The sequence below is a fragment of the Diabrotica virgifera genome, chromosome 6 (genome assembly GCF_917563875.1).
Source record: "Diabrotica virgifera virgifera chromosome 6, PGI_DIABVI_V3a".
NCBI classification, from domain to species: domain Eukaryota; kingdom Metazoa; phylum Arthropoda; class Insecta; order Coleoptera; family Chrysomelidae; genus Diabrotica; species Diabrotica virgifera.
Window position 1 is genome coordinate 439,634 of NC_065448.1, and position 18,782 is coordinate 458,415.

Genomic DNA, 18,782 nt, shown 5'->3' on the forward strand with positions numbered 1-18,782 from the left:
ATAGCGAATAGAGATAGCCCAACAAGGCTTTATCAAAATGAAAAGCTTGTTTGTACAGTAACATTAATATCAGTATTGATGTCTTTTTTTACGACCAAAGTGATAACAAACAAACTGAATAAAATTATAACAGCAGAAGAACAACAAGGTTTTAGGTCTTGAAGATCATGCACCGACGCTATATTTATAATGAGGCAGGTTCAAGAAAAATCATTAGAATACAACAAACCGTCATACTTATGTTTAGTGGACCTTAAGAAAGCATTTGACTGGGTCAAATTAAAAGACGTTATCCATTTATTGTACGCAAGAGAGCTACCTTTAGGAATAATTAAAACGATTGAAAATATCTACCAGAACAACACAATAAAAGTAAAAGTAGATGAAGAACTAACTGACCCAATTGAAGCTGGTAATGGGATAAGACAGGGAGATTCCCTGAGTCCTCTATTGTTCAACCTATTTTATTATTTCATGGACGAAATAATAAAAAAAGTAAGAACATAAAAAGGATACCAAATGGGAGAAAAACAACTTAAAATAATCTTCTATGCAGACGACGCAATACTAATCTCTCAAAATGAAGATGATTTACAACGTATGCACGAATTTAATATAACTGCTAGAAAATTTAACATGTTAATTTCCACAAAAAAGACTAAATGCATGGTTATAACATCAGATCTTAAGGTGTAAATTAGAGCTTGAGGATCAAATAATACAAGTCATGGAGTTTAAATATCTAGGCATCACACTATCTAGCTACGGAAAGCTCGAAACAGAAGTGGAAGATCAGGTGAAAAAAGCAAACAGAACCGCAGGATGCCTGAATGAAACAATATGGAGAAATAAAAACATCGGAATAGAAGTGAAAGGCATAATTTAGAAAACAGTCATCAGACCAATAATGACATACTCGGCAGACACAGGACCTGATACAGAAAGGACAAAAATAATGCTAGAAATAGCAGAGATGAAAACACTGCGAAAAATCGATGGCAAGACACTGTGGGATAGAGCTAGAAGTGCAGATATACGACGGAGATGCAAGGTGGACAACATTAATAACTGGGTGAAAAACAAAAGAGTAGAATGGAATGACCACATAAGCCGAATGACAACAAATATAGTAGTAAGGACGGCGAAAGACGATTCTCCAATAGGAAGACGATCAGTGGGAAGACCACGAAAAAGATGGAATGACAACTTACTGGAGGCACATTGAAAAACAGACAGAGTCATGTCTACATAAAAAGAAGAAGAAGAAGATGTATTTTTCACCATTGCTATGTATGGTCAGTACTATTGTATAGAACTTAGACCTGAACGCTCACCATAACGCTGCTGAACAAGCCAGAAGCTTTTGAACTCTGGCTTTATAGAAGAATCTTCAAAATACCTTGGACAACCCACACCACTAACGAAAATGTCCAGAGGAGAATAGGTACAGATAGGGAGCTGTTAAAGATCATCAAAGTTAGAAAAGTTAGCTACCTGGGACACATAATGAGAAACAAAAAGTACCTTCTCGCGTAACTGATCATCCAGGAGAAGTTTGAAGGAAAACGGGGTCCTGGTAGGCGCCAATTTCATGGCTTAGAAATATCAGAAACTGGACAGGTCTTGATTCAACATCCTTGTTTAGAGCCGCATTAACATATTTGCCAGTGTTCTTGCTAACTTTCACTAAAAGAAACGGCAAGACTACAATTATATGGCTATTTTTGTATTATCAAAACCTGATAAACGTACAAAAATAGGTACAACACTGTGAGAAGTTGTGTATAACCCAGTAGTTGTCTAGAAGAGGACTTAGAAAAATAAATTTAGCGAATACTTATAAAACAGAAAAGTAAAGAAGTAGACCAGATCAACTTAATTTCTAAATGGAGGTCTCTTGCTACACGTAGGATCCTATTTAAAATCTGGTTTATAGAGTTTGTGCCTTCCGGTTCCCAGTCTCTAACCATGTCTAGGTATCGGTAGTGTCTCCTGGCTGTAGATCATTCTCTGACATTGGCTTTTGGACTCCATCAAGCCATGTTGTTTTCAGTCTGATGTGATATTAACCTACTTGTATTGCATTGGCTGTAATTTTAAATATTGTTTAGACAACTTTATTCTGGCAGTGTTTGACATAAGTTAGTGTTACCGCCAAATTATCATGTTACCTACATGAGTTACATTCGAGCCTCAATACTTCCTCATCTACAACCACGCAAAACATACAGCCCAAGGCAGATACGTCTATCTATATATCACCCTCCACCGGCTTCATTACTTGTTGAAGAACCCCCAGTGTGTTCTCAGCGAAGTTCAACAACACCTCCTTCAGGAGCGCCTTAAGATCTGAAAGAGTTCATCATTTACCACGGTATTTGGAAGACTATAGTTTGGGAGAATGATGTGATATTAACCTACTTGTATTGCATTGGCTGTAACTTTAAATATTGTATAGACAACTTTATTCTGCCAGTGTTTGACATAAGTTAGTCTTACTGCAAAATTATTTTCAAACTCATTTTGTTAGCATTAGGTACAATTTTATGCTAATTAAAACCTTATATCACAGGTTTTACTTTATCATTTCACGGTCTTCCTAGTTTATTTTGCTCAGGTGGCTACCAATCCAATATTAATTCCAGTTCTATCCGTGATTTACTTATTCTTTCATTTGTTACATGCATCATTTTGGATGAACCTGCTGATCTGCACCAAACATCATTTCCAGAACAAGAAGTTTTTATTCCGTTTTCTTAGTGAGTTGCCAGCTTTCACATATCAGTTCAGTTGATAGATTTTGACCAAAGTAATGAATTTAGTGCGTTTATTTTTTTCGCTTTTACAATTCGTTGTTCAATTTCTGTTTCAGTGCATCCATATCTTTTCATCTTTGACCTCAAACAGATATCTTCGGAATATGATGAAATTACGTTTCCATCTTCCAGTTCATCGTTTTCAACTCCTCCTATGCACATGTATTTCGTTTTTGGTGAATTAACTTTTAAATTCCATACCTCCTATTCTTGTATTAATTGCTTTGTTATGAACGGCAGATTTTCCTGGTCTTGTGCGATGACTACTAATAGGGGGGAAACAATAAACCTAACACTTTGCCTTCAATTAACTTATAAGAGTGTCGAGACTTTTAATAAAGAAGAAACAAATGGCAATAAATGCATCATTTTGAATATGGTGATAAGACATCAACTACATCCAGATATAAAAATAATCTACGTAAAAATATCAGATTTTTACCTTTTCCACATGTAACTGTGCATGGCAAAAACTCGTCGTATATCCAGGAGTAGGTTTCATTTGGTGGAGGTGGTACCGAGGTTGGTAAACTGTAAGAAAAGCTAACTGGTACGTCCGAACCTTCGAAGAGTAACTGCAATAATTGAAAGTATTAGCATAATAAGGTATGTATTATTTTTGTGCCGTTTTATTAAATAAGAACCTATAATTACTACCTACATTTAATATTTGGCTTGCCGCACAATATCACTGCTATCACAATAAATATGCACTAGAAATAAACAAACCAAGACACGCTAAATGTTACGAGGAGCACTCCCAAATCATGATTTACAATGTATATACATATACATTCTAAATCCCAAGGCATGCTTTACAAAATTAATACATTGTAAATCATGATTTAGGAGTGCCCGTAATATTTAACGTGTCTTGGTTTGTTTATTTCTAGTGCATCTTTATTGCGATTGTAGTATTTTGTCTATAGTAGACTGTTACGTTATTTTAAGTTCCTTTTCCATTATTTTACCTTAGGTTTAGCAATTTATAAAGTTAACTTAAAGCTTTGTGCTGTCATTCAAACCATTTCATCCTTTAGTAAGCCGCGATGGGGCCCATGAGGTTTTAAGAGAAGCTATGATAAAATAGTGCAGCCACATATAGCAGGATTCATGTGCGCGTAATTTCCGATGAGACTATTCAGCATAAATTGTTATATGCTAAGGTTGGATGAGCTCAGATGAAATCTCCTTGTTCTCATTGATACGCCACTCTGTCACTTACACCAGTAATAAGATGTACTGGAATTACTTGGACTAGACGAAAAATAAGAAGACGAAGTAGAACAAGAAGTACGGTAACAAGAAGAAGAAGTGAGATTAATTGGAATCCTATGAATGCTATGATTGTGAGGATGCAGAAGAAGAATAAGAAACTAGAGTGAAGGCGGAAGATAATTATAGAAAGTTAAGAAGGAATATTATAGTAATAGCGAAATTAGTAGATGTGATAGATAAAAGATGAAAGAGCAGACAAGGTTTGGTTATCCATTCGTTGCCGATAGAAGAGGATGGAACTTGGCTAGGAGCCAGTTTGTTGAACGGCACCTAACTGAAGTAACCGTATCACTCGCTGGTGCGTGAACGGCAGCGAATGGGTTAAGTACTAGTGCATCTGTTTTTCACCATTACCTCCTTAACAGGTGTTAAATCGGAAAAACTCTTACATTACCATCCACCATGAGTTGATGGTTGTCTTATAAAGACTTCCGTCTCCGCGATTAAGAAAAACAAAAAATATGTGGAGTTATACTTACAACAATAAATAGGGATTCATCAGTCGGACCCAGAGCTGTAATGATATCTGGAGCATCGAATTCTTGAGGTGTTCTTTCATATTTGAATCTGGTTCCTGCAAAATCGGTGGCTCTGGGGAAGTCGATGCGCCAGTTTCCGTTCAAATAGAAATGGGCTGATGTGTTTCTTATAGCTATGGAAAATACAATATATTAGTACCTACCGTTCACCATACAATCTACCTTAGTAATACTTTTTTAAATATGCAATCGAATGCAAATGTATATTGGAAAAAATTGAAAAGGAACTGAATGGAAGAAAAAGGAAAGAACTGTACCGCTCCGTACGCACGCACTCCTACTACCTACCAATTCCATTCGGTGCGAGGTGGAGATGGGTCACCAGCAACAATATAAACAACACAATAGAGGGTAAAGTTATACCAGAGTGTAAAACTGGTAACACCTTCTGCTTACTTAGGTGGTAACACCACCTAAGGGCTTCTGCTAAAGTACTGACTGAGTAGCAACTCCCAAACCAGCTCTTAAAGCGTGGACTTAAGGCCAAATCGTCCTGCCACGGCGACGAAGTGTTGATTGGTCGCTTTACAATTCCTTTTTCTTCTTATTATGCCTTATCCTTAAGGACTTTGTCCATTACATTGGCCCATTTAATCTTATTTGCAGCCGACCTGACTAGTTCTATGGAGGTCATATTTGTCCACTGTCGTAGGTTTTTAAGCCGAGTTGCGTCTTCTTCCTGGTTCTCGTTTACTATTGATTTTGCCTTCGATTATAAGTTGGAGCAGTTCATACTTTTGATTTCTTACGATGTGACCAAAATATTGTGTTTTCCGTTTTTTTATTATAAGCATAAGCTCTCTTTCCTTGTTCATTTTCCGCAAGACTTCCGCATTTCTCGTATGGCTCATGTAGGATATTCTGAGCATTTTACGGTAGCACCAGAGTTCGAACGCTTGGATTCTTTTTTGTGTTGCCTTTGTCATTGTCCAGGCTTCAACACCATAGAGCAAGGTGGAGAAAACATAGCACTGAAGTATTCTAGTTCTCAATGAGAAACCCAGCTGGCGATGGCGGTTGCATAGAACTTTTTGCATTTTGTAAAACACTGTACGTCCAATTTCCAGACGTGTTCTTATCTCTAGTGAGTGGTCCCAAGTTTCATCAAGGTTACTTCCAAGGTACGTTATTCTTGTCACTCTTTCCAGATCTGTTCCGTCGACATTGACCTTTACCCTTCTGTTTTGGTGCTTGCTGATGACCATCGTTATTTCTTCTTTGTATTCAATTTCATTCCAAATTCTCTACAGGCTGTTGTTCGTTACTCGACCCATTAGGCGTTGCAGTGCTTCAGCATTATTTACCAGAATGTCGTAGTCATCAGCGTATCGCAGTTTATTTATACATTGCACGTTTATAATTATACCATCCAAGGTGCCTTCCAAAGCTTTCTTAAATATCTTCTCAAAGTAAACGTTGAACAGCAAAGGTGACAGTACCCATCCCTGTCGTAATCCTCGATATTGATCTTTGCAGATGTTTCGCTTTTTATTCTGGTTTTAGCCTTTTGTTCTTGGTAGAGGTTTGACACACTTGGTAGAGGTCTTTATCGTCGATATTACATGACCTTAAAATATCTATTAGTTTATCATGTTTCACCAGGTCAAAAGCTTTCTGAAAGTCTATAAAACACAAGTATACATCAGAATCGACATATCTACATCTTTCAACTAGCACACGTATTGAAAAAAGTGCTTGTCTTGTTGCGAAGCCATTCTTAAAACCAAATTGAGTTTGACCAGTGTGTTCATCAGTGTGTACCATTCCTTGCGGGGATAATAATCATTTATGTCCACAGCACACATTTATGTCGCACCTTCTTTCTTGTAGTTATTTGCTTCGATATACTTCAGCTATCTGATGCCAGTAGGGTTTCGTAAAACTTTGCGATAAACTATGAGGTGTGTCTATCTCGTAGGCATAATTTTCCTGAGGAATTTTCTTTCTCATTATTTCTTTTGTTGCATTGTCTCAAAAGTTTTCCATGTACGAACAGCCTTCTCACATTCCAAATGCAGGTTCTGAATTAAATTTTGTTATCTGATGGATTTCTTCTTAAGAGTTTAGCATGTTTATGGCCTGAGAGGCCTGGTAGGGTGTATTTCTTCTCTCTTAGAAAAGACTGCGACTTTATAAATAAATACGGAGAATACAGTGTATAAACAAGACGAGAGTCATAACTAAGTCCTCCAATTCTGAAGACACTATAGCTAGTATAGTAGAGAGAATGTAATCCATGGAATTTAAATAGAAATCAATATATTATCTAATCTAAAAGTCACGATATTGTAAACTCACCAAGGTAGTTGTTTGAAGGGGCAAGTTCTTCGACTCTTATGTTTGTGGCTCCAGCGGGAATTAGTAGTATATCATTGTAGCCTAAAAAATTTAAAATAATTATTAGGTATCTAAAATATATTCCCATTTTTATGCAACATATTCAATAATCCTGTTTCTAGTTTTTCGACAACCTCTATCCTATCAAATAAGAAAACAAAAATTAACCAACTGAAAATGCGAGCATTATCATAACGAAAACTTTGTTAACGGTTAGAAAACATCATTTGCTCTAAAAACTCGTTTTTTCGTCTTTGAGATCGGTTATATCGAATTTGGTATATCAAACTGGAAATATGAAATTCGTAATCTACCTAAAAAAACGCATTGAATTGATGTATTACATTGTATACCTGAAGTTGAAAATTTGATTTTTTGACTTTGAGGTCGGTTATCTCGAAGATAGTTCGAGATAACCGTTCGATATCAAAATGGCCTTTTCCTTTTTGGATCTAGGAGACAAAACTACATGTTGATCCATCGGTAGATCGGCTCCAAGTATCGCAGGGGCGGCGACGCATAAACTAATTAATGAACGAACAAATAGACTTTGCGAATTTATTAATGAAAACAAAGTTTTAGTTGAACTGGGTGATTTTTGAAAATATTAGTATACCTACTACATCATCACCATCGGCATTTAAAATGTTAACGATGATTGTAAATTGTAAAGAGATCAAAGAAAGGATGTACATTTATATAATATTATGGTAGATTAGATATACTTTTAGTGACACATGGTGTAATATTCTCATGCAAAGCGTTATCATTTTCATATTATTTTCATAAGATTTTAAATGTTAGAGACACACAAAGAAATAAAGAAATAGTAATACCCTTTAGTGCCAGAGGTCTAGAAAGAGCTGTAAGAAACGAAGAGTTTGAGCGATGGTCATGTATAGTGAATAGTACAAGTGAAAGTGAAAATTACTTACCCACTTGCATATCCTTCATTTGAATGGTATTGGTGAAGGTTCTGCAAGTGCTGCCATCTCCTCCGCAGACTCGGCACTCATCTTCTCGGGCACTCGATCCCAGCATTCGGTCACATCCAACAGGCTAAAATAGTTAATTGAAAAAGACTGTATGACTTATAAGTAGGTCAAACCGGCAAACAGGTGTATGTTCTCAAAAAAAATTGATAGTGTGTAAAAATTTTTTATTAAAATTAGCTGAGTACTTTCAGCACATCACGTGCCATCATCAGAGCTTCGTCCTATAGGTATAAATCCTTCATAGAAGAGTAATTGCCAAACAACATATTAAAAATGGATAGATACTGGGCTAAGCCTCCTAGGGTGTAAAATTATTAAAAACCCCTTACAATTATTAAAATCACATCTAAATTCTTTTTAAAGGCAATATGGCTGCGCTACACCATTGGGTATTCAAGTGTTCCACAGCTGTTCACTTGAATATACAATGGGGTAGCACAGCCATATTGTCTTTAAAAAGAATTTAGATGTGATTTTAATAACTGTAAGGGGTTTTTACACCCTAGATCTGAGGTTTAGCCCAGTCTCTATCCATTTTTAATATGTTGTTTGGCAATTACTCTTCTATGAAGGATTTATACCTATAGAACGAAGCTTTGATGATGGCACGTGATGTGCTGAAAGTACTCAGCTAATTTTAATAAAAAAATTTTACACACTATCAGTTTTTTTTTTGAGAACATACACCTGTTTGTCGGTTTGACCTAATATATTAAATAAAAAATCAGTCATTCTATCTACAGTCGGATTTTTTTCTGTCCCTATGAAAATAAAAATTATTGATTTACTTTCAATTTTTTGTTTGATTTTGTCTGTCACAAGCTTGTCTTTGCATTTTTGTTTACAAACAATTATTATATGTACAGTTGAGTCCGCGAGTCTTTACCCGTGCGTCATCACTTAAAGCATACGAAATAAGTCGGAAATCTATTTCACGCAACAACAACTGACAGAAAGTGGCTACTGTTCCGATTACGGGTTTTATTATAAAATTTGACGTTATCAAATATACAGCTACATTTGAAGTAGCTTAATAAATTCTTTTATTATTATTGATTAATAAATAAATAAACAATTTATAAAAAATCCAATAACATATTTTATTTTTGTTATTTTATTCACTTTGACGGAAATCTAAACACAGTCATTTCTTTACTGTGTGAATGACGTTAGCTTTGTATGTTTTAAATATTAATTGCCTAAATATAATTATTTACCTTAAAATTTCAAAGCCCATTATAAAATTAGTTGTGAAAACAACTGTTTGTGTAATATAAAGAAACTTCAAAACGCAAAAATTCGACAAAAACCGCAAAAAGTTCAACTGACTGACAGCCACAAAATTAAACAAATCAGAAACGTCAAACAAATTGTGCTTAAAATATGAAAACATACCGAATCGTCTTTTTTTCTACCTATCTCTTTTCAATGCACTGAGTCTAGATGGTTCATAAAAATAACATGTGTTGTTACTTAATAACAAACGGCAGCTGGTTTGTCATGAGTTTCATGCATGGAAGAGAATGATGCTAGATAAAAAGTATGTGTTTTATCTCGCCAGGTATTAATGACGCACGGGTAAAGACTCGCGGACTCAACTGTATTATCTATATTTATACAGAGAGAGTCTGTAAAGTGGAATAAATTCAATATCTCAAATACTAATTGTTTTTTTGGAAAATGCTCAGACCCGTCGATTAGTATTTCAAATTGTCCTTTTTGACATTCAATAAAAATGTATACAGGGTGTCCCAATTTAGAGATATGACGTCATCGTCGATTTTCTTAAATGGCAACACTGTCATTTTGATAGCTAATTTGATAGGGTTTGTAAAGTTATACATAACTGCAAAATATCAAATTTTTATTCTCTGCCATTTACAAGATAATAGAAAATAACAAAGTTATATCTGTAATTTGGAATATATTCAATAATTAAAATACTAACTGTTTTTTTGAAAAATGCTCAGACCCGTCGATTAGTATATGAAATTGTCATTTTTGACATATAATAATAATGTATACAGGGTGTCCCAATTTAGAGATATGACGTCATCGTTGATTTTCTTAAATGGCAACACTATCATTTTGATAGCTATTTTGATAGCGTGTGTAAAGTTATACACATCTGAAAAATTTCAAAATTTTATTCCCTACCATTTACAAGATAATAAAAAATAACAAAGTTATGAAGAACAAGAAGTAATCAAATAATAATTGAATTTATTTATTTCAATTAAGCAAATGCTCATAACGTTGCCCATTGACAATTTGACAATAATTGAGGGCAACATTATGAGTTTTTGCTTAATTTATTGAAATAATTAAATTCAATTATTAGTTGATTACTTCTTTTTCATAACTTTGTTATTTTTTATTATCATCTAAATGGTAGAGAATACAAATTTGAAATTTTGCAGTTGTGTATAACTTTACACACCCTATCAAAATAGCTATCAAAATGACAGTGTTGCCATTTAAGAAAATCAACGATGACGTCATATCTCTAAATTGGGACACCCTGTATACATTATTATTATATGTCAAAAAGGACAATTTGATATACTAATCGACGGGTCTGAGCATTTTTCAAAAAAACAGTTAGTATTTTAATTATTGAATATATTCCAAATTACAGATATAACTTTGTTATTTTCTATTATCTTGTAAATGGTAGAGAATAAAAATTTGATATTTTGCAGTTATGTATAACTTTACAAACCCTATCAAATTAACTATCAAAATGACAGTGTTGCCATTTAAGAAAATCGACGATGACGTCATATCTCTAAATTGGGACACCCTGTATACATTATTATTGTATGTCAAAAAGGACAATTTGAAATACTAATCGACGGGTCTGAGCATTTTCCAAAAAAACAATTAGTATTTGAGATATTGAATTTATTCCACTTTACAGACTCTCTCTGTATGTATTACATCTACGGGGGTTCTACAGTCTACAGCCTCCGCCGCATCCCACATTTCGATCTCCACCTTTTTGAGTCGATCCAATCATTCTCATTTATGGCTCTATCTTTCATTATTCCTCTGATTCTTTCTTTCCATTCTAATGCTGGTCTTCCTCTTCTTCTTCTCTCCCAAGGAACATAGTTTAAGGCCTGTTTTGGCCATCGTTCATTATTCACTCGCATTACATACCCGTACCATAGAAGCTGTTTGGATTCTATTGTATTTGCGGTATAGTACATCCCAGTGGCAGCTCGTGATTTTTACCATAGGGGAGGCTATACCTAACTGTAAAATATCTAGACTTTGCACTAGCAAAAAAATCCGCCAAAAAAATCTACTTTAAGGCTCCATTTTTTTGACCATTTTTTATTTACATTTTATAATATCATCATAATTCATAATATCATATCATCTTAAAAATAGTTAGTCAAATTGTAAAAGTGTAGGTATTACCAAAGTTTGTGTCGTTTATTTGTTAACAATTCTATCTCTATAAGTAGATGTGCATATCAAAATAAATATAGATTTGAACTTTTGCAGTCCATACAGGTCGAAGGTTCACATTTTTTAAGGGGATGGGTACGTATTTTCGGCTGCAATGCTATTCAAATGGGGATTTATTTTTTTTTGAATCCTGAGAAAACTAATAAGTATTTTTGAAAAATTTAAACGCAGAATGAAAGATTACGTTCTTACTTTTTGTATTTTTTTATTTTGTGTAAGCTTTGTCCACAAATTGGTAAAAATTTTTGACAATAAAGCATACCTTACTTACTTAGTTACTTACTTACTTACCGAGGGCCGAAAGTCCCTGAAAACTTCTATAATGTTTATTTTAATAAATTACAGGGGTGAAAACTAAGAGAAAATGTAGTGTGATTTTTAATTTCAAATATCTCATTCAAAAGAAACTTTTTATTTGTTCTAAGGGACATTCTGCGTCTAAATTTTTTTAAAAATATTTATTAGTTTTTTCAGAATTCGAAAAAATGGACACCATGTCCGTGGTGATATTTTCTAAATCGAACATTCGCTATCTTTGTCATACAACGCACTGAGTCAAATAGAATATGATAACAAGGCAGTGACAGTTTTAAATATTTGACATGACATCGGGAATATTTTGAGTTGTTGATTAAATAATAATAGGTTTGTTCTAGCAAACAGTCAAACTAGTCAGAAACCGTCAGCAAACAGTTGGTCAAGGAGAGATTATAATGAGTCACCAGTGCTATCCACTCTACTCGCGCTGGTCCACTATTCGCTGATGGTTTCAAACCGTTTGAAACTGATGCTAGAACAAACCTTATTGATAGTGTATTTGATAAAATAATTGATTTAAGACGTGAACTTAATAAAAAGTTATTTATTGTTTATTTTTTATGGAAGATTCAAGCAGAGAATACATCAGGATATATTCTGTGATCCAAGTATTTTTTTTTGTTGAAGATGTTCAAAATTGTAAAGTTAATGATGACATTGTCAAGTAGAATGACATTCTAGTAATGTTTACCTATCCATACCAGTGTGAATTTTACTACACGAAATTTGTCGTGTAAAGGCAGAAAAAGTAGGGATAGCCGTAAAATATTTGCGAATTATGTACCGATGGCCTTAAGATACTCAACTGAATTTTTTTAATTCTAAAAGCGGCCTACTGCGAATCCAAAAACACGGTAAATTACCAATATTTTGCTTTGCATTACAGATATAGGAAAAAGTTATTTGAACAAGTTGTTCCAAATATTATTCTAACCCCACATACCAAATTTCATCACAAAATTCGCACTTTTAGTTTTTTTATTATTTGTAGTCAGGATCCTAAAATTGCAGAGGAGGCTGCTGGCCGATCAGCCGCCCTTGCCCAATCTCCGGGCAGCGTGTGCGTTAAATTATAATGCAGCTCTAAGGAGACAGGGTCTCCGTAAAAGCTGCTGGGCTGCGCGGAGCATTAGCAAATGAGATTTTCTGGCCAGCAGCTAAAGTTTTAAGATCCTGACTACAAATAATGAACAAACTAAAAGTGCGAATTTTGTATGAAATTTAGTATGTGGGGTTAGCACATTATTTGGAACAACTTGTTCCAAAAAACTTTTTCCGAATTCTCTAACGCGAAGCAAAATAGCAAAGTAAACAAAACAGTGTAGCATGTGTAAAAAATTTATGGGGAGGCTAAGCCTCCCTTGCCTCCTCTGACCAGCCGCCACTGGTATATCCTTCCTGTTCTTCCTCTTATTTCTTCGTTTGGCATGTGATCAAATCGGGATATCCAATACGCTCTACTATTATAAAATATATCCATTTTTTTTCGTCTCTTTCATCGTCATTTCGTAACTCACAATTACTTAACTTTTAGTTATTACTAATACTTATCCAGCACCCTTAACCGGTTTTAGTATATTTAACTTACTGTGTGTCACTTACCTGACATTCTCCTTGTACGCAAACGTCGAAGCCTTCGTCTGTACACCTAGTGCCATCTACTACAGCGTCAGCATGTCGATAATAAAATCTTTCTCCTCTGGGCATACAGTTTAACTCACAAGCTTTTGGACCTTTTGTGTACGGTACCCATCTGAAAAAGTTATTATAAACAATATTAGCAATTAGTTCTTCATTCTTTTTACATGTCCATACCATTTTAGTTAAAGTCGTGTATTATTACAGTACTGTGTTGATCGCTCAGTAACTTTAGATCAGTAACAATATAATAGATTATATACTCATCCGAGACAGATTTAGAAATGTACATATCCCGGTGCTGATGTGGGCTCGGCAACAAAACAATCTTTCATGGAAAAACTAAACTTTTGACTAAAAAAAAATTAAAAAACAAACAATCTAGAACATATAGAGATTAAAGACCTAGTGATCCAGAAACTATTGACTATAAACACCCACGACAAAATATTGCGCAAGTTTGGAATACTTTGAACAACAACACAAGAAAAAGAAGTTATAGGCTCAAGAGAAACAAAAAAGAATAGAGAATGGATGGCCAAAGAAATATTATAGATGATGGATAAGAGAAGATCCATTTACGAACAGAGATATATTTGTGTACAAAACAGTGAATTCAGGTAAAGAAATGATATTAAAAATGCAAAAAAAATGGTTGACTTAGTTGTCTAGAGATGTAGGGGCTAGAACAAAGACACGATTATTTCGCCATGTTTATAATTCGCTATGTAAAAGAAGAAAATATAAGAACAACGATACTGTCGAATATACTTATAACATATATGTAATAATATTATGTCCTGCCCGCTTTATAGCGTTCTGTGCGTTCTGGTTTCCAGTCTCCATTTATGACTATTGGCTCATTCGTAGATCTTTCTCTAATATTACCTTTTGGACTTCATCAAGCCATGTTGTTTTCGATCTTTGTCATTTTTCCGCTCAGTTGACTGCCAATGCAATATTAACTTCGGTAGGCGGTGGTCTGTAATTCTCTGTACATGTCCGTACCAAATAAGCTGTTTTTGCTGTATCTGGAGGCTGGTTGTTTTGTCTGTGATTATATATTATATAATTAATATGAACCTTAAATCTTACCTATAATTCATTCCTTCAAACGGAATGTTATCATGTTCTGCGCATTGCTGTGACCTATAATCAGCCATGTCTGGACAATCCTAAAACAAAATAGAGATTCTGTATATTAATTAAATTTATTCAATTCAATTTATTTAATTGAATGGGAACATGTCTGCCTCCCTTTTTATCTTTGCGTCTTGTACTCATTCCTTTAATACCACCACCACATATTATACCACCTCAAATAGTCTAGCATTGATTTTTCGTTTCTGTTTTCTGCTACTCTTGTATATTTGTGTATGTCTTTGTATCTGGTATTACGACTATGGTCTGTTTTCTCTATATATTTGTTTTATTCTTTCCCCGATTTTGTTTACTATCCGTCATGCTGTCCCATGCATTCCTCTAGTCTTTTGTTGTTATTTCAAAGTTCCCCATGTTAGTGGCCCACTTCTTATTTCTAGTCTTTCCCTTTTTTTCTTGCGTTCTCTTTTACGCCGTACTTATTACTGACCATATTTCGTCTTTCATTAATTTTATTCTCTCGTTGATATAATTTCCTTCTTCAATATCCTTTAACCTATTTGGTGCGATTATTATTCCCACGCCGTCTTTAGCCCTATCCTTTTTATTTAATTGCTTATCCTAATCAAAATAGCCAGTATCCTTTGTGTATTTTCTTTACGACTTTTCCTTTTATCTTTGTTTCAATTATTTCCAGTATTTCTATTTTTTTTGGTTATCATTTCCTCGACCAGTTCTGCATCTTTTCCCCTGCTACTTCTCACGTTCCTTGTTCCCAATTGAATCTGACCATTTTTCCCATTCTATATTCCGTTTTTTCATTCTTATTTGTTCTTGTATTTTGTAATTCAAAATTCTTTAATCCGCCATACTACGGATTAAAGAATCTTTTAACAAACATCAACCATAGTCACAAAGAGAACGAAAATATTGATTGTTTTGGGTTTCGGTTTGGTTTAGGAAATTCGAAACATCAAAAATGACCCATTTTTAAGGTGGTGCGTTATTCTTGGAGAAGTGTAGTTACCATACTTAACATATTATCTTTTTTATGCATCTCATATAGTAAAAACATGAAATTAACTCATTTGATATAATCTTGTCACGCGCCGAACCTAAATACATGCGTCCGTTATTTTTTAATTTATTTAATGGCCGTAGCAGGAAGATTCCTCACCAAGTAACTTAAAACCTTTTAAAAATCGTTACCTCCCATTCTTAAACTTACAGCTTATAAAGGCACAAAGGAATAAAATCAATTCCATCATCGTAAAACACTGTTGTTACGTTAGTCATGGTCCAAGACACGTATTTTTTAATAACGCCCTATTACCACATGGTTTATTAGTGGCTTGTCTTTTGTTGAGCCGACTGCAGGCTTGTAATTCACTTCGACAATGGTACCACATGATGAGAACAATAAAATAGCTTGTCCTACGTTTAAGTCCTTATGTACAAAATGTAGTTTTAAAAAATAAAGCCTGTAACTTTATTGCCTCATTTTTCAAACGATAAAGGAAAACATACTTAATAGATACAAATCGAATAAATAATAATTATTTAATAACAACTATTTGGATGAGAACCGATTAACTAAATAAATAGGGGAGTGCATTTAGATTTTCACTTCGGAAAAATCAAACAAGATAAAACTTTTTGTAATTTCATTAAGAAATATTTAATAAACAACATATCAAAAAGTTCTACTCGAGAAGTGGGTGCTTCATTTTTTATTAAACAAACGAACAGCGAAATTAGATGTTTTTTAAAATAACTCTGAAAATATAATTTTTAGAAAAAAACTGACTTGACCATTGAAAAATTCAAAAAATTTTACAAAAAAACCTTATATAAAGATTTTTCTAAAATTAAATCTCTAGCTCCTGTAATTTTTTATTTATAACGCTAAAGTCACCCTTCTCACACACATTGGCGCACTGTAAACTAGCGTTGGAAGAAGTGCACGGTTGAGTTTTTTAAATTTAATTCTTTAACTAATGGATCAAAAGAAATTTTACAAATTGGACATGAAAGAAGATGAAATAAGCTATCTTATGGTTGTAATAAAAAGAAATAAAATGTATGGACATACGTACGGTGTGGGCGGAAATTGAGCCTTACATGAATTTTGTTTAAAAATGATTTAAAAATGTGTAACTAATACAATTTTACTTATAAAACTCTCAAATTTGCACAACTTAACTCTCAATCATTAAGTATATTCAAATGGGAAATAAGCCACAATTTTACCTAAAAATGATTTTATTAACGTTTCGACGCCCAAGTCGGGTGTCGTTGTCTTGGGCGTCGAAACGTTAATAAAATCATTTTTAGGTAAAATTGTGGCTTATTTCCCATTTGAATATACTTAATTATAAAAATGCCACAAGAAAATAGCTTCAGAACAACATTAACTCTCAATCATCTTGCTAAACGATGTTTTATTCAAAAAAAATCTCAAAAATTTAATTCAAATAATACGATGTCTCAAAAAATGTAATTTTTGAAAACTTCGTAGTTTTACAGAATTCCCACCACTTTAAGACGGTATTACTCAAGTTTGAATAAAACTAATACAATTTTTTTGCTATTTTTTTAAAGTTTGAGATATAATCTTAAAAAAAAAACTGAATTATTTTAGTTTAAAAATGAAATAAACAATTTATTTTTGAGAAAACTAAGAAAGATAACAAAAATGTAATACAAAAACCGAAAATTACCAGCTGAAAAAATGTATATACAGAGTGATCAAAACTTTTTTCTGTAAAACTTACCTAAAATACATTTAATAATAAGCTTCAACAATAATAAATGTTCAACAAAAAAATTTTTTTTAGCTCTTATACAGTATGTCTGCGTAACTTGGAACCTATTGATAACTTTTTTAATATCAGTTTTACGAAAAAAAGTTGTTCTTTATAAAATTTTCTTCATCATATATAACATAAGATGCAACCATCAAGTATCAAATTTTGTTAATTTTGTACGAGGTATGTCAAAAAATATGAATTTCACTCAAGAGTAAAGTACCTTTATATTTCACAATATCGAAAATTTTTATAAAGAAAAGTTGTTTGGAATTAAAAACTATGTTCCAATATGTAATTATATCCTTCTAATCGAAAATTTGTTTTTTTTTAAATATTCTTTTTAATACATTTTAATTTTTAATATTTTGAAAATTATTTGTCTTATCTTTTTTTTTTAAGAATGAAATTCCATATTTGTTTGATTGGATTCTACTTGTTTTTCATTTAAATATCCGCCATTTTGGATCCGCCATTTTGAAATTTAAATTTTAATCTTTAATTCAGATTCAACAACCTGTTAAAAATAAAGACAATAAATGTTTTAGAAAAATGTTCTTTTTTATGTTCTTTTATTAAAAGCCGCATTTTGGATCCGCCATTTTATAGTTTATAATGTTAACATTTAAGTTAGGTTTATCAAAGCACTCAAAAATAAACATATGTAGAAATAAATACATTTTGTAAAGAAATTAGGATTTTACAATTATTTTTTAAGTTATCCGCCATTTTGGATCTGCCATTTTATAATTTAAATTATCAAAATTTGGTTCAGGTTCAACAACCTCTCAAAAATATCCACATATATGCAAACAAACACGTTTTATAAAAAAAATTCGGATTTTACAACTACTTTTTAAGGATTTTTAGGAAAAAATCCGCCATTTTGAATTTGCAAATTGTAATGTCAGATTCGGATTCAGCATAATCAAAACTAAAATAAAAACAGTTTTTATCAAAATAAAATGTTGAATTCACCCATATTCTTAACATTATTTATACAAAACAATTGTTATTGTTTAAACAATTAATAAACAATTAGCGGCGAAATTTGTGAGTAGAACTTTTTACTTTAACATATTTATAAACTAACAAAAAAAGTTTTAGAAAAATATAACCTTGTTTGATTTTTTCCGAAACATTGTATCTTTTCGTTCTAATTGCATTCCCCTAAAATATGTACTGCATTATAAACCAAAAGGAAGAAGTATCAGTCCTTGATAAATAAGATTTATTCTTATCGGGCCCATAATCCGTCTGAGGATTTTCCTTTCGAATATTCTCAATTTTTGTTTATCTTTTTCTGTGAGCACAACTACTCACTGGTCTGATTGCAACTATATTTTCAGTTTTGTATTTCTAGAGAAGTCCTTGTCCTTAAATAGCCTGTGATATCTCCAGTATGTTTTGTTGCCTGCTAGTATTCGCTCCATTACCTCTTCACTTCTCTTATTTTTGGCCAATCACTATTATGTA

At 33.1% G+C, this 18,782-nt stretch overlaps 1 protein-coding gene across 12 annotated transcripts in view; it reads right to left on the reverse strand.

Moving 5' to 3' along the window:
* LOC114330502 (papilin) overlaps positions 1-18,782 on the reverse strand; it is a 274,344-nt gene that overhangs the window by 80,855 nt on the left and 174,707 nt on the right. For all 12 annotated transcript variants that reach the window (XM_028279882.2, XM_050654187.1, XM_050654186.1 and 9 more), the window contains exons 4-9: positions 14,494-14,573; positions 13,363-13,513; positions 7,906-8,029; positions 6,932-7,012; positions 4,574-4,746; positions 3,259-3,391 (exon numbers count right to left, since the gene is read on the reverse strand). In XM_028279882.2, coding sequence (XP_028135683.2) covers positions 3,259-3,391; positions 4,574-4,746; positions 6,932-7,012; positions 7,906-8,029; positions 13,363-13,513; positions 14,494-14,573 — 742 coding nt within the window. The remainder of the gene's footprint in view (positions 1-3,258; positions 3,392-4,573; positions 4,747-6,931; positions 7,013-7,905; positions 8,030-13,362; positions 13,514-14,493; positions 14,574-18,782) is intronic.